The 16,729-nt window shown below is 50.9% G+C and overlaps 7 protein-coding genes across 7 annotated transcripts; 3 read left to right on the top strand and 4 right to left on the bottom strand.

Annotated features, from left to right (window-relative positions):
* Positions 1-215: 215 nt before the first annotated feature.
* Positions 216-2,627, top strand: VTN77DRAFT_8660 (uncharacterized protein; the record flags this gene model as incomplete). The annotated part of the gene is made up of 4 exons (XM_069425182.1): positions 216-293; positions 367-562; positions 861-1,072; positions 1,125-2,627. The coding sequence occupies 4 exons, from the start codon at positions 216-218 to the stop codon at positions 2,625-2,627; spliced, it is 1,989 nt and encodes a 662-aa protein (XP_069274432.1).
* Positions 2,628-2,855: 228 nt separating this feature from the next.
* On the bottom strand, positions 2,856-6,197 carry VTN77DRAFT_8661 (uncharacterized protein; the record flags this gene model as incomplete). Its single annotated transcript, XM_069425183.1, has 6 exons — positions 2,856-3,345; positions 3,413-4,132; positions 4,191-4,731; positions 4,789-4,875; positions 4,935-5,273; positions 5,330-6,197. The coding sequence occupies 6 exons, from the start codon at positions 6,195-6,197 to the stop codon at positions 2,856-2,858; spliced, it is 3,045 nt and encodes a 1,014-aa protein (XP_069274433.1).
* A 404-nt stretch (positions 6,198-6,601) lies between these two features.
* On the top strand, positions 6,602-8,158 carry VTN77DRAFT_8662 (uncharacterized protein; the record flags this gene model as incomplete). The annotated part of the gene is made up of 6 exons (XM_069425184.1): positions 6,602-6,645; positions 6,702-6,803; positions 6,854-6,859; positions 6,911-6,990; positions 7,043-7,339; positions 7,407-8,158. The coding sequence occupies 6 exons, from the start codon at positions 6,602-6,604 to the stop codon at positions 8,156-8,158; spliced, it is 1,281 nt and encodes a 426-aa protein (XP_069274434.1).
* A 291-nt stretch (positions 8,159-8,449) lies between these two features.
* VTN77DRAFT_8663 (uncharacterized protein) lies at positions 8,450-9,705 on the bottom strand (the record flags this gene model as incomplete). The annotated part of the gene is made up of 3 exons (XM_069425185.1): positions 8,450-9,424; positions 9,486-9,590; positions 9,661-9,705. 3 exons carry the CDS (start codon positions 9,703-9,705, stop codon positions 8,450-8,452), a joined length of 1,125 nt encoding a protein of 374 aa, XP_069274435.1.
* A 691-nt stretch (positions 9,706-10,396) lies between these two features.
* VTN77DRAFT_8664 (uncharacterized protein) lies at positions 10,397-11,941 on the top strand (the record flags this gene model as incomplete). Its single annotated transcript, XM_069425186.1, has 3 exons — positions 10,397-11,059; positions 11,122-11,842; positions 11,904-11,941. The coding sequence occupies 3 exons, from the start codon at positions 10,397-10,399 to the stop codon at positions 11,939-11,941; spliced, it is 1,422 nt and encodes a 473-aa protein (XP_069274436.1).
* An 866-nt stretch (positions 11,942-12,807) lies between these two features.
* On the bottom strand, positions 12,808-13,593 carry VTN77DRAFT_8665 (uncharacterized protein; the record flags this gene model as incomplete). Its single annotated transcript, XM_069425187.1, has 4 exons — positions 12,808-13,091; positions 13,179-13,329; positions 13,482-13,493; positions 13,567-13,593. The coding sequence occupies 4 exons, from the start codon at positions 13,591-13,593 to the stop codon at positions 12,808-12,810; spliced, it is 474 nt and encodes a 157-aa protein (XP_069274437.1).
* A 1,102-nt stretch (positions 13,594-14,695) lies between these two features.
* On the bottom strand, positions 14,696-16,496 carry VTN77DRAFT_8666 (uncharacterized protein; the record flags this gene model as incomplete). The annotated part of the gene is made up of 5 exons (XM_069425188.1): positions 14,696-15,525; positions 15,591-15,747; positions 15,806-16,013; positions 16,100-16,151; positions 16,490-16,496. The coding sequence occupies 5 exons, from the start codon at positions 16,494-16,496 to the stop codon at positions 14,696-14,698; spliced, it is 1,254 nt and encodes a 417-aa protein (XP_069274438.1).
* Between the last annotated feature and the right edge of the window lie 233 nt (positions 16,497-16,729).

A 16,729-nucleotide genomic window follows, 5' to 3' on the forward strand; every position in this document is an offset into this window, starting at 1 on the left:
CAAGCCAGAGGTTCAGCTGGGAAAGATGCCGTCACGGCGATACCGTAACATACTGCCAGCATCAGAAGGTGGCGCATGCGGCGGCAGTGTCAACACTAAACCTGATTGGGTTAAGGCCATGTCACCCGACGCACCAGCCTCCGCGTCATGTTGAAGCTTCCATCCAATTGACCACACTTTCTCTTCCCTTTCAGCTGCTGCGTCTCTCAGCAGCCATGGCTCCCCATCCCGGGTCTGACGCTGATTATTTCAGGAACAAGGCCCGTAGGGACCTTCTCACTCTCCTTGAAGGCGTGAGTAAGGCTGCATATCCCGTCCCCAGCCTATGTTGTTTGCCAATGGCCTCCCAACTAACTGGTCATGCAGGTCCGGGGCAAGAAGAATCTAGTCATAAGCAAAGACCTGGCTGGCCCAGTCGGACTCTTCGTCAAGTTTTCTGTCCTCCAGGAGTACGGTGTAGATCGGGTGTTTCTTCTCGAGAATGCCAATGTCGACTCGTCCCAGCGTAATGTCGTGTTCCTCGTCCATGCGGAAAAGGTGCATCAGGTAGGGACGGTTGCTGGTAAGTCTATCTTCACAATGGGTTTTATTTTATTGTAGCCATACCAAAATCTATTTATCTCTGTGAATTCATTTTTCTACCTACATACTGTATCCACGTCATCCGTTAAGAGGCCAATTTCTTTTGCAAACATTCCCATGGGACTACAGTAGATTACGCAGATCGTTGCACCTACTCTGCGTAATCAGTCTTTGTCCCTAGATTAATTATCAGAATTCAGAGCGCATCCCTAGGGCTTTCTTTCTCTATGCTCCCAAGGCTGAATGCCATCAGAATGCGCTAACATACACCCAACCAGAGCAGGTGAAACGGTTGCGGCAGAATAGCAATGTAGAGCATGATATTTCGATCTTCTGGGTTCCCCGGCGGACGCTTGTAAGCAACCAGATTCTGGAAGAAGCCGGCGTCATCGGAGATGTAAATATCGCCGAGTTGCCTCTGTATTTTCTGCCGTTGGAGCAGGATGTACTCTCACTGGAGCTGGAAGACTCATTTGGCGATCTATACCTGGTACGAATGGTTCAGAGACGGTCATTATACTCTCCATACTGATCGAATGTAGCACAAAGATCCCGGATGCATCTTTCTTGCAGCCAAGGCTTTGATGCAAATTCAGCAGAGGCACGGCTACTTCCCTCGCATCGTCGGAAAAGGTGATAATGCCCGACGGCTGGCCGATCTTCTTGTCCGAATGAGAAGGGAGCTAGAAGCAGAGGAGTCTTCGGCCTCGAGTAATGGCTTCGGAAAACACAGTCTACCAAGCGCATCGATCGAGAATCTGACCATCATCGACCGCGAGGTCGATTTTGGCACCCCTCTCCTGACGCAGCTCACCTATGAAGGGCTGATAGATGAGTTTGTTGGAATCAAAAACAACCAGGCTGATGTCGACTCGAGTATCGTGGGCCCAGCCGCTCAGCCGCCCGCTCAAGCGTCATCCTCCGCGTCGCAGCCGGCGGCAAAGCAGGGCCTCAAGCGGAAGATTCAGTTGGATTCTTCCGACCAGCTCTTCAGCCATCTTCGAGATGCAAACTTTGCCATTGTCGGCGACATCTTGAACAAGGTAGCCCGCCGCTTGGAAAGCGACTACGAAAGCCGACATGCGGCCAAGACAACAGCGGAGCTTCGCGAATTCGTGAACAAGTTGCCGGCGTATCAACAGGAGCATCAGAGCCTAAAGATCCATACAAACCTGGCTGAGGACATCATGCGCCAGACCCGTTCGGACATATTCAGAAAGGTCCTTGAAGTCCAACAGAATAACGCCGCTGGATCCGATCCAACCTATCAGCATGAGAATATAGAAGAGCTTATTGCACGGGATGTGCCATTGAAGACCGTCCTTCGTCTACTGTGTCTGGAGTCCTGCATGTCTGGAGGGCTTCGACCGAAGGATTTGGAGAATTTCAAGAGACAGATTCTACAGGCCTATGGATATCAACACCTGCTAACCTTCCGCGCCCTAGAGAAGATGGAGCTTCTACAGCCTCGTTCGTCGGCCACTGCTGCCTTACTACCTGGCGGGGGTGCCAGCGCGGGGACGAAAACGAATTACTCGTATCTTCGAAAGAACCTTCGACTCGTAGTCGAGGAGGTCAGCGAGAAGGATCCCAATGATATAGCCTACGTCTACAGTGGTTTTGCACCGTTGAGCGTGCGACTGGTGCAATGCGTCCTCCAGAAAGCGTACATTCTGTCGCTTACCAAAGGCGGATCAGCCCCAGCGGCTGTCAATGCTGCCAGCACGGCCTCCCCGGGATGGATTGGCTTCGAAGACGTGGTGAAAAGCGCGCGAGGCGCAACGTTCAGCATCGTCCAGAAGGGCGACGACAAAGCGGCCCGGGCCAGACAGACCTTGAGTGGCAACGGCGGCCCGAAAACGGTCTATGTCTTCTTCCTCGGCGGGATCACGTTCACGGAGATCGCGGCACTGCGATTCATCGCGCGTCAGGAAGCGCTGCATCAGAGGAAGATCGTAATCTGTACAACGAGTATTATCAGCGGGGATCGGATGATGGATGCGGCCATGGAGAAGGGCAGCTTTGCAGTGAAGGCAGCCCAATAATTAGTTACGCTAGCTTCATTTTAGTATTTATTGAAATTCGAGCCAGTTTTGCTCTTTACGTCGTCCTTTTTATTTTCTGAATGTTGTGTTGCATATTTGTCAGTCTATGATGAAGAATATAATTTATCCTCTGGACAAGCCCTTTCCCAAGTAATCTAAACCGGAAGGTACGTAGTATAGAGTTTTTTTTTTGAGGTATTAACGTAACCATGTATGTACATACATACGTCAATATTTGAACCCAACGTTCACCCCCATTAGCCGCCCCTGATACCTCTGCACCACCTCACCAAGTTTCACCAAGATTCCCGCGGCCAAGATCCGCACTTGCTCCAGATCGTCCATGTCTCCTGCCCCTGCCCCTGCATCGGCATCTTTCTGCCTTCCCGCGGGCGTTCTCTCGAACACGTCATTGGCCCATTCCCGCAACTCCGTGACCTGCGTCGCGTGTTCGGTGACCAAGCGCTCTTCGCCGGAGGTGCCCGCTGCAACGTTGAGATCGATCACGGCGAGGAAGAGGCATAGCAACGCGGGCAGGACGATTGGTTCGCTTGAGACCGCAGTCGCATGGAGGGAAAGGATCAGGGAGAGGGTTTCTTGGCTGAGGGATGGCAGAGCGGGTGTGTGCGGACCGAGAGTGGATAGGATCAGGGTGAGGGTCTGCAGGAATAGGCGGAGGAGATGAGGTGTTAGGAAGGGGTTGTAGGATGTTGATGACCTAGGTTCATTATCAGCAAGCCAATCCAAAAAAAAAAGTCTTTTTTTATGGGATAAGGCAAACTTACGAAGTAGAATGCATCATCATCCCGAAACGACCGACCAGCGGATAAAAGTATCCGTCGGTCAGCACCCGGTGGAGATCCTGCGACATGGCTTTCTTCTTCCTCTCCGCCTCCCTCTGCTGCCGCTTCCTCTCGACTTCCATGCGCGACGAGAACGTGCGCACTTTCAGGGCATTCGGTCCTGAGGCAGCATCCGCAGCGTCGAGGGCCAGTGGCTGCAGGGATGCCCGGGAGAGTTGCTTCGTGAGCGCAGCCACGGGCGATTCTTTGTCGGTAAGATACATCCCTTGCAAATGGCTAGGGAGCTTTTTCGATGGGAAGGAGGCCTCTGGCGAAATTGATGGCAGTCCCATCACCTTCGCGTCCTCCTCTCCATACCCGGCAAGCTCGCGAGCACTCAGTCCCAGCGCCGTCAGAATCGCCGAGCGTTGGGCCTGCGACAGATCGCCATCGAAAAATGTAACTGAAAACCACCGTCCCATTCTGAGAGGCTGCGCAACGAGCAGCGCAATCATGCTCTGCAACCGATGTTCGTGAAACTTGGGCAGGTTGTACTTGTCCTGGAGAGAAACGATGGCAAGAGCGAGTTCGTCGATCTTTTCGAGGAGCTCGGTGCCGAAGGCAGATTTGCGACGGATGAGGGATGTTGCGTTTGTGATACCTAGATGGTACCGATCCACGTTGTCTGAATCTCGCAGATACGCTAGTAGATCGCGGATATACCTGAATGAATTACTCCGTGAGCGAGTGTTATCAAGATTGTCAGAATTGAACTACTTACACGGGACTCGTCGGCTTTGACCGTTGGATTAATGTAGGATCTTCCTCAGAGTCCTCGGCGTCTGTGTCTGGCTTTTCGTAAGGGATGAGGTCTTCTTCTTCCGCTTCCACGTCATCAACTATTTCTTCTATAGCGACAACCTTTGAGGTGTGACCGCCAGCATCCTGTGGGCGTCGAGAAGGCTGTGGACTGGGTGCCCCTTTCGATTTCCTAGACGGTCGCTTTGTCTCACTTGGCTTGTGATCCCGCAACTTTTCAAGCGACCCGACTTTGTCTTCCACATTTGTCAGACTCAGATACCATCGAGCCTCTTCAGTTTCCACTTCTTCAAGGTCGAATTTCATGCCCTTTCCCGGTGGTTCAATCAGCTGCGAAATGGCCATGCCAACTATCATGCCCAGGAAGCGAGATCTTGATGATGAGGCTGCCAAGCGATTCGAGACTGCATTCAAATAAAGGCTTGATCGCCCGATCTCTTGTACCTCTGATTTCTGCAGTCGATTTAGATAGCCGGCTGCCAACAAAACCACCTGCGCGTTTGCTGTGAGGAATAATCAGTAAGTGGTCCACAGCCAGATGAGTTTCAGCGAGAGCAGACCTTCTTGAGTTTGTAGCGGCGTGTGCTTGATGTAAAAGCTGTCTCCAAAGTTTTGGAGGCTTTTCGTAAACAAATCCTTAAGTGCTTCTGAATGGAAATGTCAGCGGCTGCGACTTCTAAGAACCATACGCATGGTAAAGCCTTACCCTCCTTGGTCGAGTAATGAACTAAAAGCGAACGGCGCAATCCGATGCTTTGAATGAAGCCCCCTTGACCGGTCACCAGCCAAGACTGAACATGAAGCTCCAGAGCAGTTCTGTTGTTTATTATGCAGGAAAAGAGTGCGGCTAAGCTGCCGATAATCTCATTCCCCTCGAGCTCTTTGCCTTCATCTTTTGAAAAATATGTTCTCTCAACGTCACGAAAGATACTCTCTAAGATAGTCGTCTGCTCTTGCAATCGTAGACAATCGAAGAACGATCCCCACCGTGTTGAGAAATCTTGTTCGTCAAGTAGACTCGAATAAAACTCCCTCACAAGTTGATCTGTGTGCAAAGTTAGAGTACTATAAATCCTGTTCAGAGAAATAACAAAACCTCACCAGTATAGCCAAGGCTGAGCGCACGACCAGTCATCAGTGCTGTAGATTTCCAGACTTCCTCGTTGTCACGGTCTCCGTTTAAGACTAAGGAATACAGATTCCGGCCTAACCAAGACGCATACTGGCCTCCTTCGCCAACCCAGGAGACCGAATCTAGGTCATCCAGATCTTTGATGCATGACAGAGCCTCTGCGACAGTCGAGAGGACTCTTCCACCAGCAACAAGAGTGCATAGCTCTTTCCAGGCGATTTGCCTTTTAGTTGCAGTACCATAAAGAGAAGAAACGTCCTCATAAAGGCGAAGTAGGAGGTCTTTCGGTTTCAAAAGAGCCGAAAGAACGGCCAACGTATCTCGAATCACCAACTTTCTGCCAGACTCCTTTTCATGCTCTGGTGAAGATCGCAAGGCAGTGATTAGAGTGCGCAAATGGGTCACTATAGCGCTGATACCCGTTATGCTGCAAAGGCATCTTAACAGAGCAGCCCTTATTTTCTGCACCTTTGTACTTCGGCCATGGGCTCCATGCTTGCTGAAATCGGTCTCAAGACTCCGCCAGTGGTCAGGAATCGTCGTGCTGACTAAGACCTGGAGAATCTGAGCAGTTATGGGACTGGCGATTCTAATGTCAAAAGTCTTATTTTCCCTGTTTCTGTTTGCAGGATCCAGTGTGTGCAAGACATTATATAGTTGCTCTTGAGATGGATTGGATTTCAGTACCCCCAAGACATATTCTGGGGATCCAGGATCACGATCAATGTGGTTGTTTGAGCCTGCCTCTGATTCCTTGGCAATGTGCCTCTCAAGGCCCGAATCCGACGAGGTCTGATCATGACGTGTGATTTTCACAGCCGTCAGAAAGTCTCCCATTTTGGTGTCGTCGATGGAATCATGATCTCTTATTGCAGCGAAATGTTTGAATGTTGTTGGACGAGAGGAAGTGGAAGATTCCCTTTTTGGAGCTCTCGCATCACGTGCCTGGAAGCTCCGCCTCTCCGCATTGCTCGATAACGATAACAAATCTCGACACCTAACATCTATACACGCCTGGAAAGGATAAGTAATAACAGCGGTTTGCCACTAAATGAAAGTCTAGAGAACGTCATTGCTCTATAGACGTTCTTATTGTACTTTACTTGCTTGAGACTGCCTAGCTTTCTTATTACGCGTCTACTCCTGCCCCGCTTTATTGAATCGGGATATATCATAGTGGAGATCGTTGCCTGAATCCTCTCTCTCCATTTCCTGTCTCACTTACCTTCAGCATCTTCAAGATGCCTTCACTCGAGACCAAGACAGCTGGCTCTGGTCTTAGATGGTGGGTCCATTCTCCAGTTTCATGGCGTTACTTGACAAGTGCTCACATCAAGTCAGGAAGCACCTTTACAATGTCCTTAATAAACGCGGTCCCTTCAGTGATGAGGACTGGGTCCCTGGACCCGAAACCATCAATGCACTGGAGACGTCAAAGATTCTGTCAGTCAGCCATGTTGCTTTTCTTACTACCAGTTGCTAACGATATCTAGAGTTATGTTCGTTCCACCACCACGTTTGCCATTTCTACGAAACTAATGTGCTGACAGAGGGGCTGGAGGCCTGGGATGTGAAATCTTGAAAAATCTCGCACTGTCAGGCTTCAAAGACATCCATGTGATCGACATGGGTGAGCTGCTCCACCAACAATGCTATTCGAATCTGTTACTGATGCCCAGCAGACACAATTGATATCTCCAACCTGAATCGTCAGTTCTTATTCCGTCAATCTGACGTAGGGAAACCGAAAGCGGAAGTTGCAGCTGCTTTCGTGGAGAAGCGTGTCAAGGGTGTCAAGATCACTCCCTACGTGGGCAAGATTCAGGACAAAGACGAGGACTATTACAGACAATTCAAGATCATTGTCTGCGGGCTCGACAGCATCGAAGCACGTCGATGGATCAACTCCACACTTGTGAGCATGGTTGATCCGGAAGATCCTGAGAGCCTCAAGCCGCTGATTGACGGTGGCACCGAAGGTTTGTCTTGATCGTTCTGTGGATTGTCTCACTTCTAGAGCTGCTAAGCTTTGAAACCATGGAACAGGCTTTAAGGGACAGGCTCGAGTCATCCTACCGACACTCACATCGTGCATCGAGTGCCAGCTCGACATGCACGCTCCTCGAGCTGCCGTTCCTCTCTGCACCATCGCAACGATCCCCCGACAGCCACAACACTGCATCGAGTGGGCTCATCAGATCGCGTGGCAGGAGAAGCGGAAAGACGAGCCCTTCGACAGCGATAATATGGAGCACATCTCCTGGATCTATCAGACTGCCCTTGAACGGGCAAAGCAGTTCTGCATCCCCGGAGTCACATTCCAGTTGACGCAGGGCGTCGTGAAGAATATCATTCCCGCCATTGCCTCTACCAACGCGGTCATCGCTGCATCCACCACGTCCGAAGCGCTCAAGATCGCCACGTCCTGCAACCCGTACCTGGAGAACTACATGATGTACGCGGGTGAGGAAGGGGTCTACACTTACACCTTTGCCGCCGAGCAGAAGCCCGACTGCCCTGTGTGCGGCAATCTGGCGCGGACGATCGTCGTGGACCCCGACATCACGCTTGAAACGTTCATTGAGAGTCTGGGAGAACGGGCGGAGGCGCAGTTGAAGAAGCCTAGTCTGCGGTCGGAGGAGAAAACCCTCTATCAGCGCTTCCCGCCGCAGTTGGAGGAGCAGACGCGGCCAAACCTCCGTCGCAAGCTCAAGGATCTGGTGTCCAACGGGCAGGAAATTGCAGTCAGCGATCCCGCCTTCCTCATTGATTTCCGTTACAAACTTGTCTTCAAGTAAATAGATTTAGAATACATGGCTAGTAGTCTTTTCTATTCTTTCCGAAGGAAAAGCATTGACCTCTAGGTTCTCTGATACCGTTGAATGAGACCCCCTGTTTATCTATCTACAAGATAACAGTGCTTTTTTTTTGCCCATATCACCAACTCCGTATTAATAAGCAGCAGAAAAAAAATTAATCCACCCGAAGTCATGTAACTTTTATGAAACAGACGGAAACGCCAACAATGCATCGTGGAAAAAATAAGACAAAAAAAAAGATCCGACAGGATTGTACTTTAGAAAAGATCGTCACCGCATGAGGTTGGCTAGATCCCGCTTCAATCTTGCACATTTGAGTTTGAGCACCTTCACGCTCTCCAAAAAGAGAACATCACTCGGGAACTGGCCGGTGCTCTCGACGTTGAAGATGAAGTGATCGCGTACCCGACCAAGCTTAACCTTGTCTTTGAACTCGTCGTGTCGGAGACATTCTCTGCTGACCGTGTCCTTGAACGGATCAAGAACAACGGCTTTCTCTTTCCCTGCATGACCTTCATATCCACTGCCTTTATGGGCTGCCTCTTCAGGGGTGATGGTCTCCAGGCCGATGACACCGCGAGGGAAGCACTTGGCGAATTTCCTGGCGTCTTCGCCGATAATCGGTTTGAGAATCTTGATCTCTGGGAGCAGGCGGTAGGTCGCAGTCGCGACTGGCGAGAATTTTGCGTGGTCAGCTCCGATGCCCTTGATACAGTGCATTTCCATTTCAATCTTCTGCCCTGGCCGCAGCTTCGCGATCAGGATGTCTGGATTGACCGGGCGGATGGCACCGTCGCCGGAGAAAAACTGCTCCTGGCGGCCGACAGGATGAAAGGTGATGTCTTTCGCATAGACGTGAGCGTGATTGTAGAGCTTCCGAGGGTCATCCTCGTCCGGTGCTGCATTCGGGTTCTTGGTGCACTCGACGTCGAGCCGCAGGACTATCGTATTGTAGTCGCTGGGGGTGCTGCCACTGTCGGGGTCATCTTCGGTCGGTTTCTTGAACCATCGCATCCAATTGATACCCTCTATCGAGCCTGTAAGTGGGATCAATCCTAGTCGCTGCGCCAGGACTTCATCTTGGATGACAGAGGTGTTGTTATGGACGAAGACAAATTCGATGGCGAGTGTGGGCACCTCGGCTATGAGGATCCGCCGAAACGCATTTGCAATGGATGCATCCAGCCCGATCAGAGAAAACGATGCCTCGTACGGGTCATTGCGGTGAAACTCGACTCGAAAATTCTAGATTTCCAGAACTCAACTCAGTTTTCCGACATTGCTAACTGACAGATCCATAACGTACCCTCCTAAATTTCTCTAGAGACCATTCATGTGATTCACCTGGCCAATGGCCTGGAAAGTCAGTCGAGGCAATATTCGTGACAGTTTCCGCATTGATGTTGATGATCTTCGTTGACATACAGTCAGTTATCAGGGACCGGCAGTGTGAATACAGGACAGGACAGGATAAAAATTACCCTTCTGCGATCAAGCTCTTCTTGCGACGGAGTGATGGGCGCCATGCCTGCTGGCTTCCTCGTGGGGAGACTCTGGTGGGATGAAGCTCGACGATGGACCTGATCGAGAACTTTTTTTTTTCTGCAGCTAGCCGTCTCTGGTGGGGAAGGCGGTGGCGGCGGATGACCCGCGATCTGTGACTACATCAAGCATCCAATGGGCGTTGAACAAAAGATGATTAGCTATCGCGCATGGTCATGGCTTTCAGAAAGGCATAACACTCGCTCAGAAGTTACATCTTCGCATTCTCTCGTAGGAGATACGAATCAATAAGAATGTGAGATCGTGCTTTTTCCCATTGGGGCTAATTTTCAAATCGCAATGTTAGAGAGAAGATAGAGCCCTGGGGTTCCCCGTTCTGAGATTGAACCAGATGAGAATTATTCGCTATGCCAATATAGATAATTTCGCTTCTTTGGTCTCTTCTAGTGACGTTATTAATTGGTAACTGGCGTATTGTCCTCTTAGACTGCATACAGAACTACTCCGTACAGAAGAACCAGCGGAGACCCCAAGTCCATCACGTGACAGTCATCGATCCAGCCAATCAACTCAGGGACGATTCAATGACACCTCAGGCAGCGAACACTGCAATTCCTGTCGAGCTCGGAAACACACGCCAACAACCTCAATTGACCCTACTCTGCACCCTCTCTCGTCGCCGCCATCCTCCTCACCCCTCCCCTTCCTCCCAAGATGGCTTCGTCGCTTTCTCGCTTCGTCGGCCAAGTGCCGAAGAAGCTGTGCCGCCAGCCTTCTCTGTTTCGAGCTGCGACGACGACTCCCTTCGCCCGGTCCATCACCACCTCCCCCTCACGACAGCAAGCCGAGCCGACGAGCTACCAACCCACCCGGCTCATTCCCACCGATCCCAACTTCTCATATCTCAAGGGGAATGCCGAGACTCCCGAGGTCGCGGCGGGATTGGAGTCCACCGCGGAGGGCAATCGCAAGATCCGCCATTACACCGTCAACTTCGGACCTCAACATCCCGCCGCACATGGTGTCTTGCGGTTAATCCTGGAACTCAATGGCGAGCAGATCGTTCGCGCAGACCCTCACGTTGGTCTCTTGCATCGGGGAACGGAGAAATTGATCGAATACAAGACGTACATGCAGGCTCTGCCGTACTTCGATCGCCTAGACTATGTCTCCATGATGACGAACGAGCAATGCTACTCCCTGGCGGTGGAGAAGCTTCTGAACATTGAGGTCCCGGAGCGAGCCAAATGGATCCGAACTATGTTCGCTGAGATCACGCGAATTCTCAACCACCTAATGTCCGTCCTCTCCCACGCAATGGATGTCGGTGCATTGACTCCCTTCTTGTGGGGTTTCGAGGAGCGAGAGAAGCTGATGGTGAGTCTCAGCGATGACAGTCTGCATCGCACAGTTTGCTGACATGGAATTGTTATCTACAGGAATTTTACGAGCGCGTTTCGGGTGCCCGTATGCACGCCGCCTATATCCGCCCCGGCGGTGTCTCCCAGGATCTGCCTCTCGGTCTGCTCGATGACATCTACCAATGGGCCACTCAATTCGGTGACCGAATTGACGAGACGGAAGAACTGCTTACGGACAACCGAATCTGGAAGGCGAGAACCCAGGGTGTGGGTGTGGTCAGCGCTGCGGACGCCCTGAACATGAGCTTCACGGGTGTCATGCTGCGTGGTTCCGGTATCCCGTGGGATGTGCGCAAGTCTCAGCCGTACGATGCCTACGACAAGGTCGAATTTGACGTTCCTGTTGGTGTCAACGGCGACTGCTACGACCGTTACCTCTGCCGGATGGAGGAGTTCCGTCAGTCTCTCCGCATCATCCATCAGTGCCTGAACAAGATGCCCGCCGGACCCGTCAAAGTGGAGGACTACAAGATCAGCCCTCCGCCCCGCGCCGCCATGAAGGAGAACATGGAGGCCCTCATCCACCACTTCCTGCTCTTCACCAAGGGCTACACGGTGCCGCCGGGTGAGACGTACACGGCCATCGAGGCCCCGAAGGGTGAGATGGGTGTCTACATCGTCAGTGACGGTAGCGAGAGGCCGTACCGCTGCAAGATCCGGGCTCCAGGATTTGCCCACTTGGGTGGTTTCGACCAGATCGCAAGAGGTCACCTGTTGGCCGATGCGGTCGCCATCATCGGTAAGTTTTGCCCTACTCGTTCCCCTCAACCCGCAATAATCCACTAATATTTTTAAATCAGGTACCATGGATCTCGTGTTCGGAGAAGTAGACCGTTAAAACAAGAACAACGGCGGGTGGGCAGTTAGATGATATATGCAGCTTTTGCGACGGCGTTGTCTTGTTTTTATGTTTTCTTCTTTTCTTATTTAAAGGACGTACTGCATTTATGTTTCATTTTTGTTGGCCTCTTTCTCCTTTTTTCCCCATCCTCCTCCTACTTCCTTTTGTCGAATCGAATCGAACTGCCACAAAGCCTTGTGTATAGTGACTGAACTGAAGAGAGAAGTTCAGTCTGTGTGCAATAGAGAAGAAAGAATATCATGTTCATGTGAAAGAAAAGCTATGTGGTGAAACCTGCAGGCTCTGCTCTGGTACGGTACGGTACGGTACGTCCATTCATGGGAAAGAAAAGAAAGAAACAAAGGAATGTCATGTCATGACAAGACAGCCGGACATTGAATAAAGGGGCTGGCTGGCCATAAACTGACTCTCTGTGCGTGTGTGTGCATGTGCGTGTATGTGATAGGAACCAGAAAAATAAAAATGATACGAAAACAAAGGTTGGCCTTTTCTTTTTTTTCCATTGTAATAATAAGCCCATGTTAACGCCAATGCGAGTACAAAATGAAAGAAAGAAAGAAAGAAAGAAAGAAAGAAAAAAGGATGGGAGAATAACGAAGAATAAAGACTGAACCCCCCCTCCCAAAAAAAACACTGGTCAACAACCTGGACTTGCAAGAGTAGAAGAAGTATAGTACAATGCTTATAGTAGTTGGGGCATGGAAACAAACAACCGAGTCTGAGTGAAGACTGAAAACAACAAAAATAAGCAGGCGCAAGTAATTAAAAAAAAGCAGTGGTGCTGCCCTGACGAGTTGTATGGGCAGGGCAGCGAGGCAGATCACGCAAAAGAGTCCGAGAATCTAGACATTATCGTCGTCATAGAAAAAGTTGATGTCTCGTGGCCTTCGTCGGTTGTAGTTGACGAACTCGCTGTCGCCCGGAGGGCGCTCGTTTCGGGAATTCGCGGTCAGCATGCTTTGTATACTCATGCAGACGCTCTCCACGGTCTGCACGGGCGACCAACCAGCGGAACTCAGCAGGTCAAGGCAAATGATGCCATTGCTATAGATGTGGGGGTGTATTGGGATCGGTCGAGGAGTTTCCGATGTCGGGGGAAGTTCGATAAACTGGACCTCGGGTGGTTCTGCAAGTTGGAACGATGTCATGTTAGAAGCCCATGTGTGACTGGGAGGGGAAATGTAGATGGAAAGAAGACTGAGGGTTCACTCACCAATGGGATATTTCGAGCCAAAGGTGAATTTGAGACGGTACGTCTCATTCTGGTAGAGCGGATTCGAGTCCAGAACCTTGATGTCCATCTGCCACTCCTCGAAATCGTCCGACTTTACGATCGAAATGCCGGGCGGTAGGTGGCCCTGCATCTATAGCCAGGTTAGATCCATAGCTCTCTCAAGAACAGAGTATTTTATAATTCCATGAGATAAACCAGGGACACAGGTCGTAGCAGAGAAGGGCGAGCGAAGGAGACGCAACAGAACGACCGCAATCCAGGCCCAAGTATGTATGTACATACCTTGATGAGTTCCTACATACGCATTCCAGTCAGCTCAAAGCACATGTTGATACTCGAGGAGTCAAAACAGATGGTTACCACTTACTTTACTCAGACGTTTACTGGCGAACATTGTGGAATGCCTGAGAGGTCAAGCAGACTCAGAGCAAACAGTCCTCTTGACGTTCACTGCGAGTTGTAGCTGTTCTGAAGATCGTCACAGACGTCCAGGTGGGGGATTTCGAGCTGGCTAGCGTTGATGGGATGCTTCCAATAGTATGAAAGCGTACTGGTGGAGTTGGCTATGTCTAAGCACTGTCACATGTGGAAGGTCTATGACGTCTTGGCGGAGAGGTCACTGAGCGATTGCAATTGATGTAGAAGGACCGTAGGTCGCTATCCCAGGGAAACGGTGAGTATTAAGGAAAGAAACCTCAAGAGAGATAGTATACTCCGTAAGCAAGGAATAAATAGCCAGGAGAGGCTTTCAGCCGGTCTGTTCCTATGAGACCAACAGTGAGCCGGTCAGCTGTGATGACCAAAGTCACCGTGCTGGGTCACCTGCCCCGCACCCAACCACATCCAGTAACCATGGAGTACTTCGGAATCAACAACATTCGTGTTCAGAAACCGTCAGCAAGACCTACCAACTGCAGTCGTTGCATGTGGAGGAACCAGATTCAACTACCAGGTGGAAGACTATTCGCATCCGTAGTGTTCGAATTATATGCCATCACATCCCAGTCTTGAACGGTAAGCATATCCATTGCTGCTAAATATAGACATTCAAAACAGTCAACTAAGTCGATGTCACATAGCCAGATCGCAGATAAGAATCCTTATATGATCTCCGACCAAATCGAAACAGTCCACATTCAAAATAGTATTTACCGGTCTAATCACAAGAAGCCTTTGAACAGCACCAGCATATAGACAGAATCCCCAAGCGGAAGAAAAAGAAATATAAAGAAACCTGCAAAATCATCAAATGGGTGGCTGCCGAGCAACCATGTGACTGAACCATGTAACTGAGTTCAAAAGAAAAAGTATGTAGAGCCAGCAGAGATTCCCTAGGCACCGCCCTGTTTTGAAGAAACATGGGATATCATGGACAGCGGACAACAATGGGTCGCAGATCGCAATCAAGGTATAAAAGATACTCGAATATGAGGCGTTATCAGACCATGAACGGTACTGAAAAGACAAGTCTCGCCGTAGGAGTTTCAGGGCCACTTTCAATGGGAAGCAGCCTTCTCTGCCCTGGCAAGGGCTTCTCGTTCAACCTTTTGAACCTCCTCCTGCTCCTTCATCTCACGGACCTTTGCAAGGACCACTTCCCGGAAGATGGCACCGCGTGCCACCTTGCTCAAGCTCCGCTTCTTCGTAGCACCCGGCGGCGCGTCTGACGGTGCGTTGGCATCCGAGTTAGGCACTGCTAGGGTGGGGAATGGACTGGTTCCCGACTCCGAAGCGGCAGTCTCTCCTGCCTGCACGTCCGCTGCGCTTGGAATGTCCTCCTCTTCGTCCTCTTGCATCTTAAGGGCCTCGATGCGATTGGCCAGCTTGACAATCTCGATACCACGGCGCAACCTGGCTCTCGCCATGTAGGCCTTGATTTCGGGCAGAATGTTGTGGTCGGTGGCCGAGTCTCCCTTCAGCCACGGATGTTTGAGAGCCTCCTCCGAGGTAGCGCGCTTGGCTGGGTCGGGCTGAAGAAGGGTCAGAATAAAGTCCTTTGCGTCCTTGGACACATCCCGCCAATAGCGCTCGTGAAAGACGATCCGTCCCTGCCGGCATTCTTCGATCAGGTCCGGGAGGTTTTCCGATCGGAAGGGCGAATAACCGCAGAGCAGGGTGTAGGTGATCACACCCATGGACCACATGTCGACCGCCTTTCCGTGGCCTTTCTTGAGCATGACCTCAGGCGCGGCGTAGCCAAAAGAGCCCGCCATGGAAGTGAGGACGTCGGAGGGGCTCTCCAGCATCTTTGCGATACCGAAGTCGGCCAAGACCAGAGGGGAATCCGGTGCGGAGGTCAAGTAAAGAAGATTTTCAGGCTTTAGATCTGCATTAGGTGAATGTTAGAAGGGAAGTTCGCGAAAAACGACATCGAGAATCGGGCGAACAAACCTCGGTGGACAATGTTTCGTTCATGGAGGTAGTTGACGGCACCTAAAATTTGCCGAATCGTTTGAGAGGCATCCTTCTCGGTAAATTTGCCATACTCGCAGATCCGGTCGAAGAGCTCTCCGCCGGTGGCCAGCTGAGTGACGATGTAGTATTTATCCTACAAGAACATTATTAACGGCCAACGTCAGTGGAGGGTGGGGATCTTTCTGCCGCACCCTCGACTCAAACCAGTCAATGAAATGGACGATGTTGGGGTGATCGAGCTTCTGCAGCATCTCCAGCTCGTCATAAACCATCTGCTCATGGCCTCGGACATTCTTCTTCAAGATGATCTTGACAGCGACCTTGCCCGAGCTGGATTCGGCTTCGCGAACGATTCCATAAGTGCCTGCACCTAGGGTCCGTCCGAGTTTGTACAGAGCCCTACCAAAACGATAAGCTCGCGTCAAAATTGTCACAGTCGACGGTAGCGGGGAGGTAGATTGGTGGAAAGGAAGAGGAGGCAGTACTTCTTCTCATAACTCTCCGGCTGCCCTTGCAGCTTGCTGAGCATATTTGAGACTGCAGATAGACGGTCGGTCAGTCAATGAAATCTAGCCAATGTCCTCACGACGAACATGCAACTGGCATCACAAGAGAAACAGGGAATCCATCGCAGAGATGCTCAGACCATGGTACCAGGTAAACTCAAGGGTCTTGAAGATGATCACAACGCCCACAAAGGCCAGCAGTAACAGCTCAAACAGAGACAGGGGCTGCGACTGCGTGGCCAAGCGATGTGACAGAGCCTCTTGAAAACGAGCATACCACATCGGAGGATCCGCCAATTCTTGCGGTCAATTGACGTGTACGACACGAAAAGCACACAAACAAGCCATAACAGAACTCGATTGACTTACAACTCATGGTGTCTTCCCACAGAAAAGGCAAGCGGTGCCCGCGGGGTTCAGATCAAATCGGATACGATAAGCAGAAGCGAGGACTCTCTTGGCGGATCTGCTAAGGCGAGTACCCCACGTGCGCGGCGTGAGCCGGGTGTGGACAGGACAATCACGACAACAACGAGACAGAGAGAGACAGTAGTTGGAAGGAGGAATAACGGAGAGGAGAGATCCGGCTTGATATGAAAGATTTCGCCG

Source organism: Rasamsonia byssochlamydoides (assembly GCF_041956645.1).
Source record: "Rasamsonia byssochlamydoides strain NRRL 3658 unplaced genomic scaffold VTN77scaffold_76, whole genome shotgun sequence".
Lineage (NCBI taxonomy): Eukaryota > Fungi > Ascomycota > Eurotiomycetes > Eurotiales > Trichocomaceae > Rasamsonia > Rasamsonia byssochlamydoides.